This window comes from Leucoraja erinacea, chromosome 18 (genome assembly GCF_028641065.1).
Source record: "Leucoraja erinacea ecotype New England chromosome 18, Leri_hhj_1, whole genome shotgun sequence".
Classification (NCBI taxonomy): Eukaryota; Metazoa; Chordata; class Chondrichthyes; order Rajiformes; family Rajidae; genus Leucoraja; species Leucoraja erinaceus.
In genome coordinates this window covers 36,433,568-36,459,461 of record NC_073394.1, presented here as the reverse complement: position 1 = coordinate 36,459,461, position 25,894 = coordinate 36,433,568, and the positions used below count along the sequence as shown (strand labels likewise).

Genomic DNA, 25,894 nt, shown 5'->3' with positions numbered 1-25,894 from the left:
AGAGAGGTGTAATAGCAATTGGGATATAGCAGTAGGGGATCACCTGAGAGTGAAAGCATGAGATGGGGTGGAATTTTTAAAGTACATTCTACCAAAGATTCATGAGCTGGTATGTTCACAGTCCTGCAAAGGATGAGATGGTGCTCGACCTAATCTGATGGAGCAATACGGGAAAATGATTAACATGTCAGTGGGCAAGAACTGGAGAGGGTAAGTTTGCAAGTAATTATGAAAAGAGTAATTATGGACAGCATGGTGGCGCAGCAGTAGAGTTGATGCTTTACAGCGCTTACAGAGTCAGAGACCCGGGTTCTAACCCGACTGCGAGTGCGGTCTCTGTGGAGTTTGTACCTTCTCCCTAGAACTGCGTGGGTTTTCTCCGAGATCTTCGTTTTCCGCCCACACTCCAAAGAAGTACAGGTTTATAGGCTAATTGGCTCGGAATAAATGTAAATGGGTATTTGTCATTAGCTTTCCAATGGTGGGAAGGATAGTGTTAATGTGCGGGGATCGCTGGTCGGTCCGGACTCGATGGGCCGAAGGGCCTGTTTTTGCGTTGTATCTCTAACTTAACTTACACAAAATATTTATTTGGAACCCCACTTGCATTTTCTGACTCGATATTCTGGTTCTACTGTGGTTCCCAATAGGCCGACACGTTCCCTTACAGTCCTCTAACTTCACAAATTCATAAGACTTACAAGGCTTGTCCTTTATTTTGCCTGCCATAATTCATTTTTATTAGATTAGATAAATGTATTTAATTAGTCTGACTAGATTTTGTGGTCTGATGGGAAATGGATTTGATCAGAAAAGTAAAAAACTGCATTACACAGTATAAACAGTATATTTGCCCAAGGGATTCAGCTGGTCAGGCAGCATCTGTGGAGGGAATGGGCAGGGAATGTTTTGGGCCGGGTCACTTCTTTAGACTGATTGTGTACAATGGGTGAAATGTGGGGAAATAATGTGTCAGGTATGGAGGCTGGTGGGGTGAAAGTTGAGGACCTTGCTCCGGCAGTTTATGTTTTGGTCAAATAAACACTAGCTTATGCTGTGCAATGGCCAGACATGGATGTTGTTCTATCTGGGAGAAGGGCATTGAAGGACACAGAGGATCCGTCCTCAACAGCAGGGGACGGATGCAATTTAAGCACGTTGCAACTATTGGATGGCGCTTACCGTACAATAAAGTGTCACAAAATGTACATGGGACATGCATCAATCGTTTCATCAAAACTGTCACGGACAGTCATGCTTTTCCATAAATGTACAAAGTATTTTAGAACTTATGTTCTTGATATTAAAATCACAGTTAAACCACAGGAGTTGACTTTTAAAATATTCATATTGTATGACTTTGTACTGCCAGAAATAAAAGATTTATGAGTATTTTTGCTGTGACATTGTCATTGGAATATGGGCAAACAAGATAATCATCTGGACAACTTGAATTGCCAGGCAAAAGGTTAGCACATAACTTGAAAAATACTACTTAACATCTCATTAACTTCTCTTAATTTCTCTTAATTTCTCATACTATCTAAGAATGGCAAACCACATAATATTTTTGCTATCCATCAAACTTATTCATTACCCAAATTAATGTACACCTGCAGTTCACATGATGTGCAAGCCAAATAAATTACATAGCCTATACGCTCATCCATATAATGTTCAAATCGTCTAGATGACATGCTCAGTGCACACAACACATTGTTCATGAAGTTTAGTTCAGTTAAATCTGCTTAAGGGACAAAGGATCTTGGTGTGCAAATCCATTGCTCGCTCAAAGGGCAACATAAGTGGATGGAGTTGTAAAGAATATTTATGATCGACCTTCATCAGTTAGGATGTTGAGTATGAAAGTCAGGATGTTAGTTTAGGTTAGTTTAGGGATACAGTGCGGAAACAGCCCTTCGTCCCACCAAGTCCATACTGACCAGCGATCCCTGCACATTAACCCTACCCTATACGCACTAGGAACAATGTTACATTTATACCAAGCCAATTAACCTACAAATTTGTACATCTTTGGAGTGTGGAAGGAAACCGAAGATCTTGTGGAAAACACATACAGATCGCGGAGAATAAGGGTCTTGACCCGAAACATCATGCAGTTCTTCTAGCAAGAGATGCTGCATGTCCCGCTGAGTTACTCCAGCATTTTGTGTCGCTCTTCAGTGTAAACCAGCATCTGCAGTTCACCTCCTACACAAGCACCTTTAGTCAGGATCGAACTCGGGTCTCTGGCGCTGTAAGGCAGTATCCCTTCCTCTATGCAACCTTGCTGCCTAAGCATCCTTGCCTGGTCCAGATTATATGTTCAAATATCTCATTTAATATACTCACATATTCAGTAAGACCATCTTTTATTCTTGGTTGGTTCATGAGTTCACACATTTCTGAAGGATCATCCAATTGATATTTACTGGCAAACTTGTAGATTGGAATTTTCTTCCCTAAAAATAATGATAGTTTCATTACATGTAGGGATATATGATGATGACAACTGAAAACGTGTCAAAAATTCTGCAGATGTTGACCAGTAATTCATACAAAGTGACACAAATAAAATTGCAACTGTGCTCACATGTTGTAGTCTGGTTCGGAATAACAGCTGACCAGAACATTAGAAATATTTGTGTAATATTGGGTAATATTAAGTCAAGCACCTACCTCCCTGGGAGAACTCCTTTAGCCGAGGGTGGCCATTGAAATCTCCACAAAGTCCACATGTTTTGCCTCTGTAGTCATTTCCAAGTTCAACCTTCAAACAAAAGTAGAAACAATGACTTTACAATATCCAGTTAAACATACATCCGACAGATGGCTTGGAGACATTCCTGTGACTATCTTCCAGATAAATCCAATTAAAAAAAAAAAATCCATGTTCTGGAACAGTTTCTTCCCAGCTGTGATCTGACAACTGAACCAACTTACCATGACAAGAGAGCAGTGCTGAACTATCTACCTCATTGGAGATATTGGACTCTCTTAGGTTGGACTTTACTGGCTTTATCTTGCACTAAATGTTATTCACGCTATTCCCCTTATCAAAGTTTTGGTCTCCTAATTTGAGGAAGGACATCCTTGTGATTGAGGCAGTGCAGCGTAGGCTCACGAGATTGATCCCTGGGATGGCGGGACTGTCATATGAGGAAAGATTGGAAAGACTAGGTTTGTATTCACTGGAGTTTAGAAGGATGAGGGGGTTTCTCATAGAAACATATAAAAGTATAAAAGGACTGGACAAGCTAGATGCAGGAAAAATGTTCCCAATGTTGGGCGAGTCCAGAACCAGGGGCCACAGTCTTAGAATAAAGGGGAGGCCATTTAAGACCGAGGTGAGAAAAAACATTTTCAACCAGAGAGTTGTGAATTTGTGGAATTCCCTGCCGCAGAGGGCAGTGGAGGCCAAGTCACTGGATGGATTTAAGAGAGAGTTAGATAGAGCTCTAGGGGCTAGTGGAATCATGGGATATGCGGAGAAGGCAGGCACGGGTTATTGTTTGGAGACGATCAGCCACAATCGCATTGAATGGCGGTGCTGGCCAGAAGGGCCGAATGGCCTCCTCCTGCACCCATTTTCTATGTTTCTATGTGTCTGTACACTGTGGATGGCTCGATTGTATTCATGCATTGTCTTTCTGCTGACTAGTTAGCATGCAATAAAAGCTTTTCACTGTACCTCGGTACATGTGATAATGAACAAAGCTCAACTACATTCAACTTAATGTATTCTATGTTGTGTTAACTCCAATATTTACTGAACCCAGCTTGAGGAACTAAGCTATTGGGAAAGTTTGGGCAGCTGGGCACTTTGTTGAGTATAGGAGATCAGGGGGGGGGGGGGGGGGGTGACCATATAGAGACGTATAAAATCACGAGGCGCATAGATAGGGTGAATGCACATAGTTTGTTTCTCCAGGGTTGGAGATTCATGGTGCATACATGGAACGAGCTGCCAGAGGAAGTGGATATGGCAGATATTATAATAATATTGAAAGACATTTGGGCAGCTAAACAGATAGGAAATGTTCAGCGGGATTTGGATTCAATGTCGGCAAATGAGTCTAGCATAGATCTTAGGTAGACAAAAATGCTGGAGAAACTCAGCTGGTGAGGCAGCATCTATGGAGAGAAGGAATAGGCGACATTTTTCGGATCTATATCGGGGCGGTGGGAAAAAGAATGGAAGAGGCAGAGACAGTAGGCATGTGGGAGAGCTGGGAAGGAGGGACAAAGCAAGGACTACCTGACATTGGAGAAGTCAATGTTCATACCGCTGGGGTGTAAACTTCCCAAGCGAAATATGAGGTGCTGCTCCTCCAATTTACGGTGGGACTCACTCTGGCAATGGCGGAGGCCCAGGACAGAGTGGTCGGATTCGGAATGGGAGTGGGAGTTGAAGTGCTGAGCAACCGGGAGATCAGATTGGTTAATGCGAACCGAGTGGAGGTGTTGTGCGAAGCGATCGCCAAGCCTGCGCTTGGTCGCACCGATGTAGAGAAGTTGACACATGGAACAGCGGATGCAATAGATGAGGTTGGAGGAGGTGCAGGTGAACCTCTGCATCACCTGGAAAGACTGCTTGGGTCCTTGGATGGAGTCAAGAGGGGAGGTGAAGCGACAAGTGTAGCATTTCCTGCGGTTGCAAGGGAAAGTACCAGAGGAGGGGGTTTGGGTGGGAAGGGATGAAGTGACCAGGGAGTTACGGTAGGAGTGGTCTCTGTGGAAAGCCAAAAGGGGAGGAGATGGGAAGATGTGGCCAGTAGTGGGATCCCGTTGGAGGTGGCGAAAATGGCAGAGGATTATATGTTGCATGCGACGGCTGGTAGGGTGGAAGGTGAGGACAAGGCGGACTCTGTCCTTGTTACGAGTGGGGGATGGGGAGTGAGAGTGGAGCTACGGGATATAGATGAGACCCTGGTGAGAGCCTCATCTATAATAGAAGAGGTGAACCCCCCTTTCCCTAAAGAATGAGGACAACTCCGATGCCCTGATCTGGAACACCTCATTCTGGGTGTAGATGCGGCATAGACGGAGGAATTGGGAGTAGGGGAAGCAGTGTGGGAAGAAGTGTAGTCCAGAGCCATGGGAGTCAGTGGGCTTGCAGTAGACGTCGATCAGTAGTCTGTTACCTGCAATGGAGATAGTGAGGTCTGGAAATGATAGGGAGATGTCGGAAATGGTCCAGGTGAATTTGAGTGCCGGATGGAAGTTAGTGGTGAAATGGATGAAGTCAGTGAGTTCTGCATGGATGCAGGAGGCAGCACCAATGCAGCCATCAATGTAGCGGAGATAGAGTTCGGGCATAGGACCACGGTACGCCTCGAAAAAGGATTGTTTGACGTACCCTACAAAGAGGCAGGCATAGCTGGGGCCCATGCGTGTGCCCATAGTTACGCCTTAGATTTGGAGGAAATGGGAGGAGTCAAAGGAAAAGTTATTGATTGTAAGGACCAGCTCCGCTAGGCGGAGGAGAGTATTAAGAGACGGGGATTGATTGGTTCTGCGGCCGAGGAAGAAACGGAGGGCTTTAAGACACTCCTGGTGGGGGATGGAGGTTTAGAGTGTTTGGACATCCATGGTGAAGATGAGGGAGTGGGGACCTGGAAAACTGAAGTCATGAAGGAGACGAAGAGCGTGTGAGGTACCTTGGACATAGGTAGGGTAGGATTTGACCGGGGGGGGGGAATAAGTTCAGTGGGACATGAACAAGCAGAAACAATGGGTCTGCCAGGACAGTCAGGTTTGGGGATTTTGGGGAGAAGGTAAAATCGGGCCGTGTGGGGCTGGGGAACGATGAGGTTGGAGGCTTGGGAGGGCAGGGAGCAGGAAGCGATGAAGCCAGTGATGGTGCTTGAGATAATGGCCTGGTGCTCGTATGTGGGGTCATGGTCCAAGGATTGGCATAGATCTTGGTCGACATGGTCGTGATGGGCGACAGGGCCTATTACCATCCAGTATGTCTCTATGACTCAGCTTGACTCACAATGTTTTCATGCACGCAGGCCATAGAACCATTTGCCCTTTTTCTGCTGCTCATCATCAGTTCGGCCCCCAAGGTAATCGCAGCAAAAGTATATTGGTTGAGACACCAGTATTTGGTTAGCGAAATGATAAAAGCATTACAACAGACACAAAAATCTTTCAGTTTCTCTCTGTGGCTTGAGAATCACATGATTCCTTCAATGGCACATGGGTTGGGTTAATACCCATTAACCCAGAATCATTTTAATTCAGTTCATTTTGAACATTTCTGACCTCCACAAACCTAGACAAGCTCACACTGGCATCACAAGAGGGAGATTTTAAACAGCTTGCCCACATTGCATTGTTAGTTTTGGTGTTGATATATTTTTGAGACGTATGCCAAGATATAATGAAAACATTTGCATGCTGTCTAGTTAAATCAAATTGCATGGATACAATAAAGCCATTGCATAAAAAGTAGGCACAAGGAGAAAAATACCAGAGTGCAGAATATAGTGTTGCAGCGTTATTGCATTACTGCCACAGAGTAAATGCAGTGATAATTATGCATAGTGCAAAGGGTTAGGGTGGGAGATTAGAACAAAACCTTTACGTATGAGAGGACCATTCAATAGTCCGATAACAGTGAGAAAGAAGCTGGTTTCTGAATATCCTTGCTGATGGCATGGTGGCGTAGCGGTGGAGCGACTGCCTTATAGCGCCAGAGACCCGGGTTCAATCCTGACCACATACTGACTGTATGGAGTTTGCATATTCTCCCCATGAACCGAGTGGGTTTTCTCCGAGATCTTCAATTTCCTCCCACACTCCAAAGATGTAGAGGTTTGTAGGTTATCAGCTTGGCATAAATGTAAAATTGTCCCTAGTATGTGTAGGATAGCATTACTATGTGGGGATCACTGGTTGGTGCAGACTCTGTGGGCAGAAGGGCCTGTTTCCACTCTATCTCTAAACTAAACCAAAAGACTCAAGACCGTGAAGGGGGCAGGGATTCAGATTTTTGGACCATTGGGACATCGTCTGGATCAGAGGTGACCTGTACAAGAGTGATGGGCTGCACCTGAACCATAGGGGCAATAATATCCTGCCAGGCAGATGCTGCACAGGTGGGTTTAAACTAGACCAGCAAGAGGGGCAGATTCCAATGTAGCACAAAGGCAGGTTGTGGCTAGAAGTCAGTATGGAGGGTGATGAAAGAAAGTTGAGTGGAGAGAATAGGTAGCAGCACGGTCGAGAGCAAGGAAGGGATTGAATTGCACTTATTTTAATGTGAGAGGCCTAACAAGTAAAGGGCCTGTCCCACTTGGACAACCTAATCCATGAGTTTAGAAGACCCTAGACGAGTTGAAAAAAATGTCACGGTCGTGTTGACTCGCCAAAGTAAAAGACCTCCTATGATTATGTCTACGACCTCCTATGACCCCCCTCGACCTCAGTCTTCCACACCTAAGACCAACTACGACTAGCTACGAGTGGAAAATGATCACATGATAAAATGATGTCAAGTTAGCATTTTTTTTCTCGGGCCAGTTACCGATCTACGATTGTCATCACGACCTACCTACAACCTATCTTCGAGTAAAAAGTGTCAATTTTTTCCATGCCGACCTTTTTTTTTTTTAAACTCGTGGACATTTTTTATCAGCCTGGAAAATATGCCGCAACCTACTTGAGGCCACGAGCATGAGGAAGAGTTATGAAGACCTTCTACGACCTCATGGAGACCATGCTGCGAGTACGAGTCAAGAGGCACAGGTCGCCAATTAGGTCGTGAAAGTGGGACGGGGCTTTAGGCAGATGAACTCTCAGTGTGGATAGGAACGTGCGATAAGGACGTGCACCTGGCAGTTTAATGTCCCAGGGTGCAGGTTCTACAGCAGAGATGAGGTGGGGGTAAAAGAGAAGGAGGTGTTGGTTTATTGATCAAGGAGAATGTCACAGCAGTAGACCAAAATGAGATTACTGAATGCTTGTCCAGTGAGGCCATATGGGTGGAGCTGCGAAATAAACAGAGGATGATCATCTTGTTGGCAGTGTACCACAGGCCCCCAAATAGTCAATGGTAATTAGAAGAGTAAATATGCCAGGAGATTGCAAGCAGCTGCATGACTAATAAGGTTGCCATAGTAGAGGATTTTAGCTTTCCCCGTGTAGACTGGGACTTTCATAGCGCAAAAAGTTTAGATAGTATGAAATTTGTAAAAAATGTTCTGGAAAGTTTCCTCAGCAAGTATGTAGAGAGGGCAAAGCTTGGTATACTCTTAGGAAATTGGGAAGGGCAAGTGGCTGAAATGTTTGTGGACAAATCTTTTGGGACCAGCGACCACTATTAGCATTAAGATAGTGTTGGTTAAAGATCGGGCAGGTCCAGGCCAACTTTAATGGTATTGGGGTGATTAGGAATAATTTCATATCTGATTGAGTTTTTTTTTTTAAAGATGCAAACAGAAATGTTGATGAGGGTAGAGCTGTAGACGTTGTGGATTTCAGCAAGGGATTTTATAAGTGTTTAAGAAGGAACAGCAGATGCTGGAAAATCGAAGGTAGACAAAAGTGCTGGAGAAACTCAGCGGGTGCAGCAGCATCTATGGATAGAAAATTAGTTTCATGAAAGTAAGCAGAGGATGATGTTGGGAGGTTGTTTTTTGGACTGGAGGCCTGTGTCTCATGATGTGCCTCAAGGATCGGTGCTGGATCCATTGCTGTCTGCGCTTTATATCAATGATTTGGATGCTAATGTATGGCAGGATGAGTACATTTGGTATTATTGATGGTGAAAATGGTTATCAAAGAATACAGCAGGACCTTAATAAGTCGGGCATGTGGGCTGAGGAATAGTTAATGGAGTTTAATACAGATAAGTGCAAGCTGATACAATTTGGGAAGTCAAACCAGGGCATGACCTTCACCCAGTGAATGACAGGGCCCTGGGGAATGTTGTAGTGCAGAGGGATCTAGAAGTCCTGGTACATTGTTCCTTGAAAATGACGACACAGGCAGATAGGGTGGTCAAGTATAGACACAAACTGCTGGAGTAACTCAGCAGGTCAGGCAACATGTCATGAGAAAAAGGATTGATGATGTTTCGGGCCAGTCATCAGTCTCAAGATGCTTCCCGACCAAAAACGTCGCCCATCTTACTTTGCCATAGATGCTGCTTGACTTGCTGAGTTTCTCCAGCACTATTTGTCTATCTTTGGTTCAAACCATCATCTGCAGCTCTTCGTTTCGGCATAGTGAATACAGAAGTTGGGACTGTTATACACGACATCAGAGAGGCCACATTTGGAACATTGTGTTCAGTTTTGGTAACCCAGCTTTAGGTAAGATGTTATAAACTGGAAAGAGTGCAGAGAAGATTTACAAAGATGTTGCCAGGATTTGAGGGTCTGAGCTATAGGGAGAGGTTGGGCAGGCTAGAACTTTATTCCTTGGACCAAAGAGAATAAGGGGCGATCTTATAGAGGTGTATAAGATCATGAGGGGAATAGACAGAGTAGATGAGCCTTTCACACAGAGTAGGGGAATCAATAACTAGAGGACATAGTTGTAGAGTGAGAGGGGAAAGATTTAATAGGAATCTGAGGAACAACTTTTTCCACACAGAGTGTGGTTGGTATATGGAATGAGTTGCCAAAGGAGGTAGTTGAAGCAGATACTATAACAATATTTAAAAGCCATTTGTGCAGGTACATTGGTAGAAAAGATTTAGAGGGATAAGGCCAATCAGTTGGCATGACTTGTATGACCTCAATCAATCAGGATAGGTGACAACCACTCCTCCACAATAATTCTCAATGCCAGTGCCCTACAAGGATTCATTCACAGTCCCCTATAATACTCACTATACATGATTTTACAGCCACATTTAGTTCTAATTACATCTAAAAAACCCTGGAACCCTAAAAAAATGTTGAGCTGCCAGACCTGTCCCTCTTGCAACCAAGCCCTCAAAATGGCCACCACAACATATTTCCAGGAACTAATCCAAGCTCCAAGTTCATCTGCTTTAACAATACATCTTGCATTGAAAGGAACACATCTCAGCCCATCATCTTCACCATATTCCTTAACCTCTCCCTGCTTCTGCTTCTTTTGAGACATGCCTCAGAACTGGTCTTCACTTAGGAGTGGTTTCCACCATGCCCCAAGAGTTTATTGTTGTTAACCAGTGGTGGAAGATCCTTGTGCTCAACTGCATGCAGATGACCAAGTGCAGGGCCCTAGTGAGACCACACCTAGAATATTGTGTGCAGTTTTGGTCCCCTAATTTGAGGAAGGACATTCTTGCTATTGAGGTAGTGCAGCGTAGGTTTACAAGGTTAATTCCCGGGATGGTGGGACTGTCATATGTTGAGAGAATGGAGCGGCTGGGCTTATATACGCTGGAGTTCAGAAGGATGGGAGGGAATCGTATTGGAACATATAAGATTATTAAGAGTTTGGACACGCAAGAGGCAGGAAACATGTTCCCGATATTGGGGGAGTCCAGAACCAAGGGCCACAGTTTAAGAATAAGGGGTAAGCCATTTAGAACAGAGATGAGGAAACACTTCTACACACAGAGAGTTGTGAGTCTGTGGAATTCTCTGCCTCAGAGGGCGGTGGAGGCAGGTGCTCTGGATGCTTTCAAGAGAGAGCTAGATAGGCCCTTAAGGGTAGGGGGATATGCCACTGGCATAAAGTCAGGGGATATGGGGAGAAGGCGGGAGCGGGGTACTGATTGTGGTTGATCAGCCATGATCACATTGAATGGCGGTGCTGGCTCGAAGGGATGAATGGCCTACTCCTGCACCTATTCTCTATTGTCTGTCTATTGTCTACTGACCAATTGTAACATGCTCAATGTGCAGAGGAATATTAGTCGGGGTTCAAGGGAAAATACTTTTGTAGAATCCAACAGAAGTCACAGATCATTTCCAAAAGTTCCCAATTTGCCTTGTAAGCAGGAGCATTCATCTTTCTATTTTAAATACATAAATCCATGGTCTGGAGAATGAGCAGATGAATGAGCTAGAATGGTGGGCTCCACCAGGTCCCTCACGATCACAGCCCTCCCCTCCATCAAAAACATCTACATGAGGTGCTGCCTCAAGAAGACAGTATTGATCATGTGTCCATAATGTTGCTGCAAGCAAGATTTGTATTAAACCTGTATCTCACAAGGGACAATTTACAATTTTACCAAAGCCAATTAATCTACAAACCTGTACATAGAAACATAGAAAATAGGTGCAGGAGTAGGCCATTTGTCCCTTCGAGCCTGCACCGCCATTCAATATGATCATGGCTGATCATCCAACTCAGTATTCTGTACCTGCCTTCTCTCCATACCCCCTGATCCCTTTATCCACAAGGGCCACATCGAACTCCCTCTTAAATATAGCCAATGAACTGGCCTCAACTACCTTCTGCGGCAGAGAGTTCCAGAGACTCACCATTCTCTGTGTGAAAAATGTTTTTCTTATCTCGGTCCTAAAGGAGTTCCCCTTTATCCTTAAACTGTGACCCTTGTCCTGGACTTCCCCAACATCGGGAACAATCTTCCTGCATCTAGCCTGTCCAACCCACTAAGAATTTTGCAAATTTCTAAGTTTCTAAATTCTAGCGAGTACAAGCCGAGTCTATCCAGTCTTTCTTCATATGAAAGTCCTGACATCCCAGGAATCAGTCTGGTATGTCTTTGGAATGTGCGAGGAAACTGGAGCACTCAGAGAAAACCCATGTGGTCAAGTGAAGAATATACAAACACCATACCAACAGCACCTGTAGTCAGGATTGAACATGGGCGTTGAATCTCGGGCGCTACAAGGCAGCATCCCTATTGTTGTGCCACCGTGCCATGAGATATATGAAACATGACTAAAATGATGCTGTTGATTTTACAAGGTCAAAATTAGCCAATAATGCTTAGAATTTTCTTTCATATCTTAGTGCACGCCATACGCCTTAGCATTAAACATCAGAAACACTGACTGCCAGAATATTGAATTCAAAGGCAATATTCAACCTGTACGCGAGTCATGTGTATTTTATAAATGTTTAAGTTACGATGCACAATTGAGGTTATAAATATTACACACCATCAGGTAGTCAATGTTATTCCAGGTGGCAACGAGATCCAAACCCTTCTGTTTTGTAGCCAGTCTGGTGCCATCTCCAAACAATTTGATCTGTATTCCATTTAAATTATACGGTAGCTTAATAATGCTGATGGAAAGAAAAAGTTTGTATTAACCATAATTTCCAACATGTGTGTTTATAATTTGCAACATTTATTTTGTAGATGAAGACTATAACTTCAAATCTTTCATATCTGTAAACACACATTTATTAATTTGTATTTTGTTCAATTATGTACATCTCATAAAACTATCTATGAGGGATTTGAAATTCTGATTAAATATGCAGGGGCAGCACAGATCATGGCTATTATATATAAAAAACAATAAGCCATTCCTCAGCCTACTGATCCAGCTGATCGAAATCCTGTTGTAATTTTTGATAACCAACTTCACTGTCTATGTTTGTGTCATCTGCAAACTTACTAATCATGCCTTGTACATTCACATCCCAATTATTTATAGATCCCTCAATGGGCACAGTACTGATCCCCGAGACACACCACTCGTCACAGGCCTCCAGTTGGAAAAACACCCATCAACTGCCTTCCTTTGGGGTTCCTTCATTGAAGCCAATTTTGTATCCAGTTAGCTAGCTCTCCCTGGATCCCATGCAATCTAACCTTCCAGAGCAGTCTACCATGCAAAGCCTTATCAAAGACGTGACCAGAACTAAATAGCATAATGTTTAAGTTCAGAGTGGGGGGCGAGTTTCGAAAGAGCTATGTGAGGCAAGACCTTTTAAGCAGAAAGTACTGAGTGCCAGAAGTGCTGATGGAACCAGATATAATAGGGGCGTTAGCGAATGTTAGATGGTTACATGGATAAGCAAGAAATAGGCGGATGTTGATCACATGCAGGCAGAAGAGATTAATTTAACTTGGCATCATATTTGGCACAGATATGGGCCTGTTCCTGTGATGTTCTGGTCTATGTTCTCTGTTAAACTGCTGCAAGAACTCAGCGGGTCAGGCAGCATCTGTGGTGGCAAATGATCAGTTGATTTTTCGGGTTGGGTCCTTTCTTTAGCGTGGAAGAGTTTTAACCCAAAAGATGGTCTGTCCATTTCTCTCCACAGATGCTGTCTGACCTAATGAGTTATTCCAGCGTGTCCATTTTACTCATGATTTGTACATATCTTGCTTCTTGAGTCTGTAGCAGAGCAATAAACCACACAGGTTCAAGTTCACAAGTTACAGGAGTAGAATTGGGCCATTCGGCCCATCAAGTTTACTCCGCCATTCAATCATGGCCTTCTCAAAATCCCTTTTCACGACTTCTCCCCATAACTGGTGACACCCATTCTAATCAAGAATGTGTCTATCACTGCCTTAAAAATATCCACTGACTTGGACTCCACAGCCCTCTGTGGCAATGAGTTCCACAGATTAACTACCCTCTGACTATAGAAGTTCCACCTCACCTCCTTTCCAAAAGAGCGCCCTCTAATTCTGAGGCTATGACCTCTGGTCCTAGACTCGCCCAACAGTGGAAACATCTTTCCACATCCACTCTATCTATGCCTTTCATTATTCTGTAAGTTTCAATGGGGTCCCCCCTCAACCTTCTAACCTCAAGCGAGTAGAGGCCCAGTGCTGTCAAACGCTCATCATATGCTAACCCACTGAGTCCTGGAATCATTCTTGTAAACCTGAAGTATAACAACTGCATTTCTGCTGTTATCCTTAGGAGGCAAACCCGAGGCATTTCAGTCTGATTGAGTCACTAGCCACAAATCTGATGCAACTGGACAGATATGTTCAGCTTGGCACATTAATAGAGTTAATTAAAACAATAATAATTCCACCCTCCTTAAATTAAACAGAATGCAAACTTACGCATTGTCATTTACAGTGATCTTTGCATTCTCGATTATGATCAAGATACCCCAGATATTGATTGAAATTCTTTTTAATAATCCAAGCTTTCCTCTCCGGATCTGAATGTTGAAAGCTCCAAGGGTTTCTGAGCAGTCACTGACAAAGACATAGTTGCAGGTGGATGAGAATCCATAAATGAAATTGTCAAAGGTTCGGAAATGTTCATAGCCCCAAGTGGTGCAGGTTGTCCTGGTTGGAGCTGAAAAGAAACGGATTGAAGACCATGTTACTGACGAGGACGTTGATGCGTCGGAACTCCTCTACTATCATCTCTCTTACTGAAGACTAATGTGGTTCTCCCTTTCTCAGTCTGAAATATGAAGTTTCTCTTTCCATTAATGCTATCTGACCAGATTGAGTGTTTTGGGCATTTTCTATTTTAAATTCAGATTTCCAGCAACTGTAGGTCTGCTTTTAATTTACACTAGACCAAGTGGGACCCATTGTGTTCTGTCCCCTCAACCGGGGGGGGGGGGGGGGGGGGGGGGGGGGGGGGGAGGGCTGCGGCCACACACACACACACACACTAACACACCCCCCCCCACACACACACACACCACTCCTCTTGATATTATATTAATATTATTCTTTTGCTTTTAATTCAGATTTCCAGCAGCTGTAGTTCTGTTTTTAATTTTCATGATCCAAAATTATCTGGCTCACTAGCTAGCAAACTTTAATCGATATGTAATTAAGCATGCCCATTCAAAAATTGGCCATGGAAGATAGTAGTCAGAAAGATCAGTTAGTTGGTATTCATGGATTCCACACACTGAAGAAATCATCGTGAGTGAAAATAGCAGCGAGGAAATTCACTCAAAAGTATTTTAGTTAGAACACAGATCATAGAATATAGAACAGTAAAGTGCAGGAACAGGCCTATCATGATGCCTAATTAAACAGATCTCACCTGCCTGCACATGATCCATATCCCTCTATTCCCTGCACTTCGATGTGCCAATCTAAAAACCTCATAAATGCCACTATCGTACCTGCCTCCACCACCATCCCTGGCAATGTTTTCCAGGTCCCCACCTATCTGTGTAAAAAAACAAACTAGCCCCGCACACCTCCATTAAATTGTCCCCCTCTCACCTTGTAGATATGCCCTCACATTTCCACCCTGGGAAAAAGGATATGACTATCTACATTATCTATGCCTCTCATACGTTTTTAGTTGTTTTAATTAAATCAAGGAGTTCAAATGCTCTTCTTAAATGAGCTCTTTACTGTGAAAGTCACGCGGTATAATCAAATATAATATCAGTGTGGTAAAACAAAGAGAGCATCGCTGAAAGGATAAGAGCAACTTTAGTTATTGTTACTCCTTGTGTACTTTAAACACATTTACTCTCCATATTTTACAACACAGTTGCAACATTAGCACCATTTGGTTGCATTCAGAATCAGATCCTATCTTATAGCTTAATTTTTCTACAAGCAATTTACAGTTTAGAGAAATCTCTCTGGGCTTTGTGAACACTTACAATAATAAAGACGCTGTCCTTGAACAGGGAGAGTTTTCAGAGGGCCATGGCCTACAAGGAAACAAAATGGTTTAAATTTGAAAACTATTAAATCGCTAAAATAAAACAATTCCTCCAGTTTGATGACCTGGAAAAGATCATCCACACATTCATCTCCTCCCGCCTAGATTACTGCAACTCCCTTTACACTGGCATCAGCCAATTTTCCCTGTCCCGCCTGCAACTGGCCCAAAACGCCGCAGCGAGACTCCTGACGGGCACCCGAAAAAGGGACCACATCACCCCTATCCTGGCCTCTCTCCACTGGCTCCCTGTGCGGTTCCGTATAAACTTCAAGCTCCTCCTCCGTGTCTACAAAGCCCTCAATGGGCTTGCCCCCACCTACATAAAAAGTCTTCTCACCCACCACTCCACCTCCAGGCCCCTCAGATCGGCCGACTTGGGGTTGCTGAATATCCCACGGTCTAGGCATAAGCTCAGGGGCGACCGCGCCTTTGCGGTTGCAGCCCCTAGACTGTGGAACAGCATCCCCTTTCCCATCAGAACTGCCTCCTCCATCGACTCTTTTAAGTCAAGACTAAAGACTTATCTATACTCCCAAGCCTTTCCTGACGTCCTCTGAATGAGGGCTACATGTATATATGTATGTAGTTTGTTTTGTTGTGCTATTCTTATAACAAATGTAAAGCACTTTGGCCAACGAGAGTTGTTTTTTAAATGTGCTATATAAATAAATGTGACTTGACTTGACTTAATTAGTTCCAGTGTTGTATTTGGTGGAGAATTCTCTTTTGTTGAAGCCACTCTGTGCCATTTCTGTGCATCTTTTACGACCTTTCTACGAATAATTTATACCAAATTTCTTTTGGAATAATTTTTCAATTCCATCAGTAAATTATACAAACACATCATTATATTTTTGCACATTTTTATACTTAAATTAAACTGCAATCCTTGTTTACAGCAACCTGTAGGGTACCTTTACTGACAGAAGCACCCTCAATTCCACGATAATTAAATCACCTCGACTTAAATTCAACACTACCATGGCGAGATGCCTTGTATCTCAATCGTTGACCCTGATCTCTGTTTAGCAAAACCCTCCAGAGATCTACCATTTATTGTGTAAGCCCTGTCCTGGCTTGACATATCAAAGTGCAACATCTCACACTTGTCATTGTTAAACTCCATTCGCCATTCCTTGGCCCATTTTCCTTTTGTCCAGGTGGGGCAGAAGACATTTGACAGGGAAGAAAGTCTGAAGAAGGATCTCACCCTGAAATGTCATGTATTCCCAGAGATGCTGTCTGACACATTGAGTTACTCCAGCTTTTGTGTCTATCTTCAGTATAAACCAGCATCTGCAGTTCCTTCCTACAAAAGATAGCTGGATTGATTGGACATTTGCATGCTCCTTCCGATCCTGTAATTTGTACTTGTCCTACTCTGGAGACACTCGACACTCATTGCTTTCCCAAGTGCTACTCTGCCATTTTGTATGATCCTTGGACAGCACCTCCCGTAGGTCCGATGAATATGTTCCATTTGGAAGATTTCAAGACAGTCATGAAACAGCTACTCCCTCTTCCTGGAAACCATGCCTGTTTAACCAAGGGAATGGTGGTCCGGGCCTGGGATCGGCCAGGGAGGTGGCGAGGGTCGGAGAGACAGTGGATGTTAGTGCTGCTTCTCGTGGCGGTGATGGCATCCCGGGTCTCGGCCTCATGGTGTTCGGGCAGGCGACACGATCCAGCAATCCTTGTCCTGCCCCCTCCCCTGACATCAGTCTGAAGAAGGGTCTCAACACGAAAAGTCACCTATTCCTTCTCTCCAGAGATGCTGCCTGACCCGCTGAGTTACTCCAGCATTTTGTGTCTACCAGCAGTCCTTTCCCGGGTACTTTCCCCTGCAACCGAAGCAAAAGCAACACCTGTCCTTATACCTCCTCTCTAGGCTTCATCCAGGGAGTCCAGCAGTCCTTTCAGATGTGGCAGAGTTTCACTTGCACCTCCTCCAACCTCATCTACTGTATCCACCGTTCTCGCTGTTAACTCCTATATATCGGTGAGACAAAGAGTCGACTGGGCGATCGTTCGCTGAACACTTTCGTTCAGTCCACCTTGGCCTACACGATCTCGGGTGGCACAGCGGTAGTGTCGCTGTCTTACTGTGCCAGAGACCCGTGTTCATTCCCGACCACGGGTGCTGCCTGTACGAAGTTTGTACATTCTCCCCGAGACCTGCATGGGTTTTCTCCGGGTGCTCTGGTTTCCTCCCACATTCCAACGATGTATAGATTTGTGGGTTGACTGACTTCGGTAAACTTGTAAATTGTCCCTGGTGTGTGTAGGATAGTGTTAGTGTGCAGGGATCACTGGTTGTCTTGGATTCGAGGAGCCAAAGGGTCTGTTCTCACACTGTATTTCTAAACTAAACTAAAACTCTCCCGTTCCAAATATTTGAACACACCTTCCCATTCCCACACTGACCTTTCTGTCCTGGGCCTCTTCCATTGTCAGAGTGAGGCCACACGCAAGTTGGTTAAATGCCACCTTATGTTTCACTTGGGCAGCTTACAACCCAGTGGTATCAATATTGATTTATCTAATTTCAAGCAACCCCTATATTCCCTCCTTCTCCACCCCTCCTTTACGCTTGTCATCCTGCTAGATTCACTGTACGTATCCCTTCGTCATCACCTCTTCCACAGCCAACAATGGACCATTGTGGGCTCCACCTGTCCTTGGTCATCGGTACTGACTGATTTGTTCCGTACCTTTTAACATTCTAGTTTCTATCTCCCCTGACTCTCAGTCTGAAGAAGGGTCTTGACCTGAAACGTCACCTATTTCTTTTCTCCAGAGATGCTGCCTGACCTGCTGAATTCTTCAGCATTTTGTGTCTATCATCGGTATTAATGTCTTCACAATTTCACACGTTTAATGAATGATTAGCATAAGTATACTTTATTGATGATCTCACCATGTGCGTTATCCAAGTAGTCCTTACGTTTATCCGATTTACCTGAAACCAAAGAAAAATACTCATTACTGCAAAATCAGCTTAGGTTATTTACAGATCAAGTTAAACTACTTGTTACTGTACCTTTTACTGCAGGTTCAATTGTACTTGTAACTAAGAATGTCTCTGTAGAATAAGTTAGAATATTTTCACTCAACTGCAAAATCTCCTCAAAGTTACCCAAGTTCTTCACTCTGATGAGCCTTCTGTGAGACCTTCTCTGTGATTTCTGCTGCTATCCTGATGTTTAACCATGTTCCGCCTATCAATTGTGTAAGAAGGAACTGCAGATGCTGGTTTAAACCAAAGATAGACAAAACATGCTGGAGTAACAGCGGGACAGACAGCACCTCAGGAGAGAAGGAATGGGTGACGTTGCGGGTCGAGACCCTTCTTAAAGAACCTGATCAGTTAAACAGGCTGAAGAAGGGCCTCGACCCGAAACGTCACCCATACCTTCTCTCCAGAGATGCTGCCTGTCCCGCTGAGTTACTCCAACATTTTCTGCCTATCCCCCTATCACTTGCCAGGCTTTGTCCTGCCCCACTTCCCTCCTCCATCCTCACTCCCCAGTCTGTGGAAGGGTCCTAACCCAAAATGTCACCTGTCCATTCCCTCCACAGATGCCGCCTGACCTGCTGAGTTCCTCCAGCATTTTGTTTTTTTGTCTCAAGATTTCAGCATCTCCAGTTCCTATGTCTTTACATTGCTTTGAAGTACTATTTACTGCAAGTGCAACAGTAGAGTCAGTGAGATAAGACTTAGTTTAGCAATGTTACAACATTTTGAGATTTAAAAAATCAAATATTTAATTTATCCCATCAGATAAAGCATAAAAAGAAGTTTAATTTGACACCCAATTCACTTTCATATCTTCAGTATGAAAAAGGTTATGACCATTTACATATGCGGAAATTGGCATCTTGTTCCCTTTTGCTTTTTCATTGACTTAACACAAAAGCTGTGATCGAGAACATTTAAAAGCCCATAACTTTCTTAAAATTTATGAGAACTGAAAGAGATTTTCAATTATAGATTGAAGCATTCTGATACAAATATGAAACAATCTTACTTAGATGACTTGAAATTAAAGCATATAATTAGTTAGTTACCTAATTGTAGCTAATTACAAAATTCAATTACTAGATCTAAACATCTATCCATTTCTTAATAGATTACCATTTTTAAATAGCCTAAGTGTCCAAATAACATTCACACAAGAATTCACAATACCATAATTGTTAAATCTCATTGTCATGGGTTTATATGCCACATGGTGATGTGAAAAAGAAAGAGATTAGTTAAAAAAAATGTAGGTCCCTTGCAGTCAGAAACAGGCGAGTTGATCATGGGGAACCAGGATATGGCGGACCAATTGAATAACTACTTTGGTTCCGTCTTCACTAAGGAAGACATAAATGATCTGCCGGAAATAGCAGGGGCCCGCGGGTCAAAGGAGGTGGAGGAATTGAGTGAAATCCAGGTTAGTCGGGAACTGGTGTTGGGTAAATTGAATGGATTAAAGGCCGATAAATCCCCAGGGCCAGATAGGCTGCATCCCAGAGTACTTAAGAAAGTAGCTCCAGAAATAGTGGATGCATTAGTAATAATCTTTCAAAACTCTTTAGATTCTGGAGTAGTTCCAGAGGATTGGCGGGTAGCAAACGTAACCCCACTTTTTAAGAAGGGAGGGAGAGAGAAAACGGGGAATTACAGACCAGTTAGCCTAACATCGGTAGTGGGGAAACTGCTAGAGTCAGTTATTAAAGATGGGATAGCAGCACATTTGGAAAGTGGTAAAATCATTGGACAAAGTCAGCATGGATTTACGAAAGGTAAATCATGTCTGACGAATCTTATAGAATTTTTCGAGGATGTAACGAGTAGCGTGGATAGGGGAGAACCAGTGGATGTGGTGTATCTGGACTTCCAGAAGGCTTTCGACAAGGTCCCACATAAGAGATTAGTATACAAACTTAAAGCACATGGCATTGGGGGTTCAGTATTGATGTGGATAGAGAACTGGCTGGCAAACAGGAAGCAAAGAGTAGGAGTAAACGGGTCCTTTTCACAATGGCAGGCAGTGACTAGTGGGGTAGCGCAAGGCTCACTACTGGGACCCCAGCTATTTACAATATATATTAATGATCTGGATGAGGGAATTGAAGGCACTATCTCCAAGTTTGCGGATGACACTAAGCTGGGGGGCAGTGTTAGGTGTGAGGAGGATGCTAGGAGACTGCAAGGTGACTTGGATAGGCTGGGTGAGTGGGCAAATGTTTGGCAGATGCAGTTTAATGTGGATAAATGTGAGGTTATCCATTTTGGTGGCAAAAACGGGAAAGCAGATTATTATCTAAACGGTGGCCGATTGGGAAAGGGGGAGATGCAGCGAGACCTGGGTGTCATGGTACACCAGTCATTGAAGGTAGGCATGCAGGTGCAGCAGGCAGTAAAGAAAGCGAATGGCATGTTGGCTTTCATAGCAAGAGGATTTGAGTATAGGAGCAGGGAGGTTCTACTGCAGTTGTATAGGGTCTTGGTGAGACCACACCTGGAGTATTGCATGCAGTTTTGGCTCCAAATCTGAGGAAGGACATTATTGCCATAGAGGGAGTGCAGAGAAGGTTCACCAGACTGATTCCTGGGATGTCAGGACTGTCTTATGAAGAAAGACTGGATAGACTTGGTTTATACTCTCTAGAACTTAGGAGATTGAGAGGGTATCTTATAGAAACTTACAAAATTCTTAAGGGGTTGGACAGGCTAGATGCAGGAAGATTGTTCCCGATGTTGGGGAAGTCCAGGACAAGGGGTCACAGCTTAAGGATAAGGGGGAAATCCTTTAAAACCGAGGCGAGGAGAACTTTTTTCACACAGAGAATCTCTGGAACTCTCTGCCACAGAGGGTAGTTGAGGCCAGTTCATTGGCTATATTTAAGAGGGAGTTAGATGTGGCCCTTGTGGCCAAGGGGATCAGAGGGTATGGAGAGAAGGCAGGTACGGGATACTGAGTTGGATGATCAGCCATGATCATATTAAATGGCAGTGCAGGCTCGAAGGGCCGAATGGCCTACTCCTGCACCTAATTTCTATGTTTCTATGGAAGGAATTTAATGTTCAATACCTGTAAATTAATGGCCATTTAAATCAGCTTGCGAGTGGGGTTTTCTGGAACGCGATCATTTGGAACGTTGAGGTTGCAGTGATTTTAGACCCCCATATCAGCAACAAAAACACTGCCGGTTCTTCGGGGAAAAAAAAATCGCAATAGCGCCAAAATCGCGCACACGGCCAGTGGCAGAATTGCAGCGCCGCTGAAGGTAAGTATTGTAACATACCTACTTAGTGTCATTGTTTTTGCACTGGTCACTGTCAATTAAGTTTGAGTACTTGTTACGGACAGTGTAACCTTGGCACCATGGTGGAAACCCCTAGAGGACATAGTTTTAAGGTGAGAGGGGCAAAGTTTAAAGGAGACAATAAGACAAGTTTTTAACACAACGATGGGTGGGTACCTGGAATACGTTGCCAGGGACAATGGTAGACGTGGGTGCTATGATGGCATTTGTGCAGCTTTTAGATGGTTACATGGATAAGCAGAAATTAGATGGATATTGATCACATGCAAGCAGAGGAGATTTGTTTAACTTGGCATTATGTTTGGCACAGACATAGTCGACTGAAAGGCCGGTTTCTGTGCTGTGCAGCTCAATGTTCTATATTCTAACTGTTGGTTGAGCCAGACTTCTTGTTACTGGAAATATCTCTCGAGGATTTATTACTTTAAGTTTCACAGTAGATTAACTTAGACTACTTGTTACTCAAAGTATCTCTGTAAGGCAAGTTAGATGAGATTTTGTTAGGGAACATTGCAGGAAGGACTGGTGGAGCTTACGTTACATTATTTGTTATTGCTTGTGTAAGTTTAAGTTTAAGATAACTTAAGGTTCAGTTAGAGTACTTGTAATGGAAGTGTAACTCTAGGTTAAGTTATAGTTGCTGGAAGAGTTGATTTGGCTGTTAGAAAATGTTACTGGGTGTATCACCGGAGGTTGTTAAGAACTTGTTGCTTGCAGTTTAACTGTAGTCTAAGTTAGAATACTTGTTTCCTGAAATGCCTGTCTAGGTTAAGTTAGAATTCGGGTTATCTGTAGAGCACTTGTTACTCTGTTTCCACCACTCTTTAAAGAAGAGGATTCCAAACACACACCCTCTCTGAGAGGAAAAATGCGCCATCTCTACTTAAACACTCTTATTGTTAAACAGTGGCCCCCTCATTCCAGCTTCTCCAACGAGGGAAATGTTTCCTCTATATCCACCATGTCAAGACACCTCTGGGCCAGACTAGTTGGGCCTGATGCTGCCAGTAAAACATCTCCCTTGGAACAAAGTTCAGGTGGCAGGGCTTGATCTTGAAAGTTTATAATCATAAAGTCAAACTGCACGAAATAGGCCCTGCTAATGCTCAAGTTAGTTACTGTTAGTATATTACAGTATTTTGTATAGATATTTCTAGCTGTATCTTTTTTGTATGCTTGGGGGAGGGATTTTGATATATAGATGGGCGTGTCTACATCTGAGAAGGCTAGCGAGGCCACAGGGAGTGGTCAGGTCAGATTTACCTTGGGGATTGAAAAGACAACAGTTCTTACCACACAACACAGTTAGTAAGAACAAAAAGTTACAGCTTGTATAAAAATTAAGAGGATCGGATATATTCACTTATTATCTATATTACTACTTCAATAAAGGACTGGAAATAACGCCTGGAAGATTCATTTTTACTACCAGCGACTACGTAAATTCTTTCACTGACATTCCCGAGTAGTAATGGCAATTAAAAGTCGGACATTGGAAAGTTAAGAAATTACTGTTACATTAAAGTAAGAACTGCCCTCATCGAGTGGAAGTAAAATAAAAACTGATCTCCGAGTGGAGAAAGAGCTTGAAACTGGAACAAAGAATCTGCTTGATGCTGTCAAATCGATACGGTCAAAACCTGTGCTATCTGATGAACGAAGATTGGAAACTTCGAAAGCCAGCGCAGGGGATCGTGAGTAAATGAACAGCTACTGCATTCAGTTTTATTGGAAACCTGCATTATGCTGTATTGATAAAGCTGAAGGGCGTTAAGGAACAGCTTCTATGGGAGAGGTTGTATTTGGAAAGGTTGTATTTTAAAAGGGTGCAGGCTGTATATTTAAATAACTAAAGACTTTATTAAAAGGCTGCTAGCCAGGCAGTATTGAAAACAGCAGAGGAAAGCTGTTTATGGAAAAGCTTTGCGATAAGCTCCAAATGTTGTATGGAAGTGACCTTGGAATACTCGAATTCCCACTGATGTTTTGAATTCCAGCCTGAAAAGCATATGTAAACACATTGTTTGGTCAATACGTCATAATGTAAACTCGTCATTTTGTCAATGCGTCCTTAAAGGGATAGCCACCAGTATGTCTAAACTTCAGCCACAAGAGGACGAAGTGGAACAGGACTCTGGAAAATGTGAAAGAAGATCCGTTAAACTCACCGATAAAGGCCAGGTATTGATCTTGAATAGATACCAGAAGTTAAGGAACAAGTTATGTAAACAAGCAAGCAAGTTAATCGTAAATCTGAAGAAGCTCATGAAATCAGATGAAAATGAGAAGGAAGTGCAATTTCATCTGGATCAATTAATTACGCTCTGCAATGAAGATTGTGAGTCATTGACGAGGGAACCACTACCGGGAATGGAGCTTGAAAGGCAAGATCAGTGGTCTCAAGAAATTATGGAATCTTTTAATGGTTTTATACAAAATGGGGAGATGTGCTCATCTGAAATTGGACAACAAGCTGCACACTCTACAGTTGGAAGTTCGATAACAAGTGTTGTAACCACAGAAGAAATTGGACCTGAAGGCAGTATTTCAAACTGAAGATCAAGACATAAATCTGGTTCTCACGCCAGTGCATCTTCAAGGGCGTCTTCTCATATTGATGCTGAAGTAGCTTTGGCTTCTCTCTTGAAACGGGCTGCAGCCATGAAGAAAAAGCTTGAGATTGAGGCACAAGAAGAGCAATTGATAAGAGAGACTGAGGCACGAAAAGAGAGAAGAAACAATAGGAATTAGAAACAGCAGTGCAAGAAAATGCAACAGGTGGAATAAAAAGAGGTGCGTCTACCATTAACATTCAAGGTTCTTGTTTGTTCTGTAATGAAGGTGGTGTGGTTGGAGCGGTGTCGTCTGATCAAGCAGAAGGGGCATAAAGATAAGATGGACTTCTTAAAGGAGAAGAGAGTCTGCTTTGGATGTTTCAACAAAGGACACATGGTCAAAGACTGCAAGGGTCGTATGACTTGTGATGTGTGCAAAGAAGATCATCCTGAATTACTTCACACTGAACAGAAGAACACAGGGAAGAAGCCAAAGCTTACAGAACAGAATGAGAAGCCAAATGCGAGTGATGCCGTTTCTTCATCTGGGATGAGTGCGCATATTAGGGCTGGTGAAGAAACCTGGATCTTCTCCATCTTACCAGCACAGATAAAAAAGATGACACAGTATTGAAAACATACACATTTTTGCATCATGGAAATTCAACTACTTTGCACAAAAATCCTGATGAAAAGGCTGAACATTACAGAACAGTAGACTAAGATTCTCTTGCCTACCATAAATGAAGTGAAGTTTCCATTCATCGTATCTCAGGTTTGGGAATATCTAGGCTGGACAAAGACGATTTTATACAACTATCTGATGTGTTTACACACAAGACCATGCCTGTTTCTCATCTAAACATACCCAAGCAGGAATACCTGAAACAGTGTCATTACTTGAAGGGTATCAAGATTCCTAAAAATAGATTCTGGTATCGACCTGAACGTCCATGAGTGGAAGAGAATGCAGAAAGTTGTGACCACTGCCCAGTCCATCATCGGCTCTGACCTCCCCACCATCGAAGGGATCTATCGCAGTCACTGCCTCAAAAAGGCTGCCAACATCATCAAAGACCCACACCATCCTGGCCACACACTCATCTCTCCGTTGTCATCAGGAAGAAGGTACAGGAGCTTGAAATCTGGAACATCCAGGTTCAGGAACAGCTTCTTCCCCACAGCCATCAGGCTATTAAACTCGCCATCAAACAAACTCTGAACAATAACAGCCTATTGCACTTTATCCGTTTATTTATTGTGTATATATATAGTCTATGGTATATAGACACACCAAACTTTTATCTCCTGTTCCGTATTATGTTTACATATTCTGTTGTGCTGCAGCAAGCAAGAATTTCATTGTCCCATCTGGGACACATGACAATAAAACTCTTGACTTCTTGACCTACTCATCGGAATAAATGCTTCAAAGGTATTGGAACCTTGGGGGTTGGTCAACAGCCA

General features: G+C 43.2%; 1 protein-coding gene across 1 annotated transcript; it reads right to left on the bottom strand.

The window, feature by feature from the left end:
• Window positions 1-841: 841 nt before the first annotated feature.
• Window positions 842-23,928, bottom strand: LOC129705974 (mucin-6-like). Its single transcript, XM_055649949.1, has 7 exons — window positions 23,908-23,928; window positions 18,499-18,513; window positions 15,490-15,652; window positions 13,961-14,201; window positions 12,084-12,210; window positions 2,680-2,770; window positions 842-2,462 (listed from the first exon to the last, which is right to left on the bottom strand). The coding sequence occupies exons 1-7, from the start codon at window positions 23,926-23,928 to the stop codon at window positions 2,278-2,280; spliced, it is 843 nt and encodes a 280-aa protein (XP_055505924.1). The 3' UTR covers window positions 842-2,277.
• Window positions 23,929-25,894: the final 1,966 nt, after the last annotated feature.

Excerpts from the sequence above, each read along its gene's own strand:
- LOC129705974 (XM_055649949.1), bottom strand. The coding sequence starts at position 23,928 with ATGACGAGTTTACATTATGAC. Across the intron at positions 14,202-15,489 it reads AGGACAGCGTCTTTATTATT|CTCCAACCAGGACAACCTGC; the intron begins GTAAGTGTTCAC and ends GTTTCTTTTCAG. Across the intron at positions 2,463-2,679 it reads AAAGGAGTTCTCCCAGGGAG|GGAAGAAAATTCCAATCTAC; the intron begins GTAGGTGCTTGA and ends CATTATTTTTAG.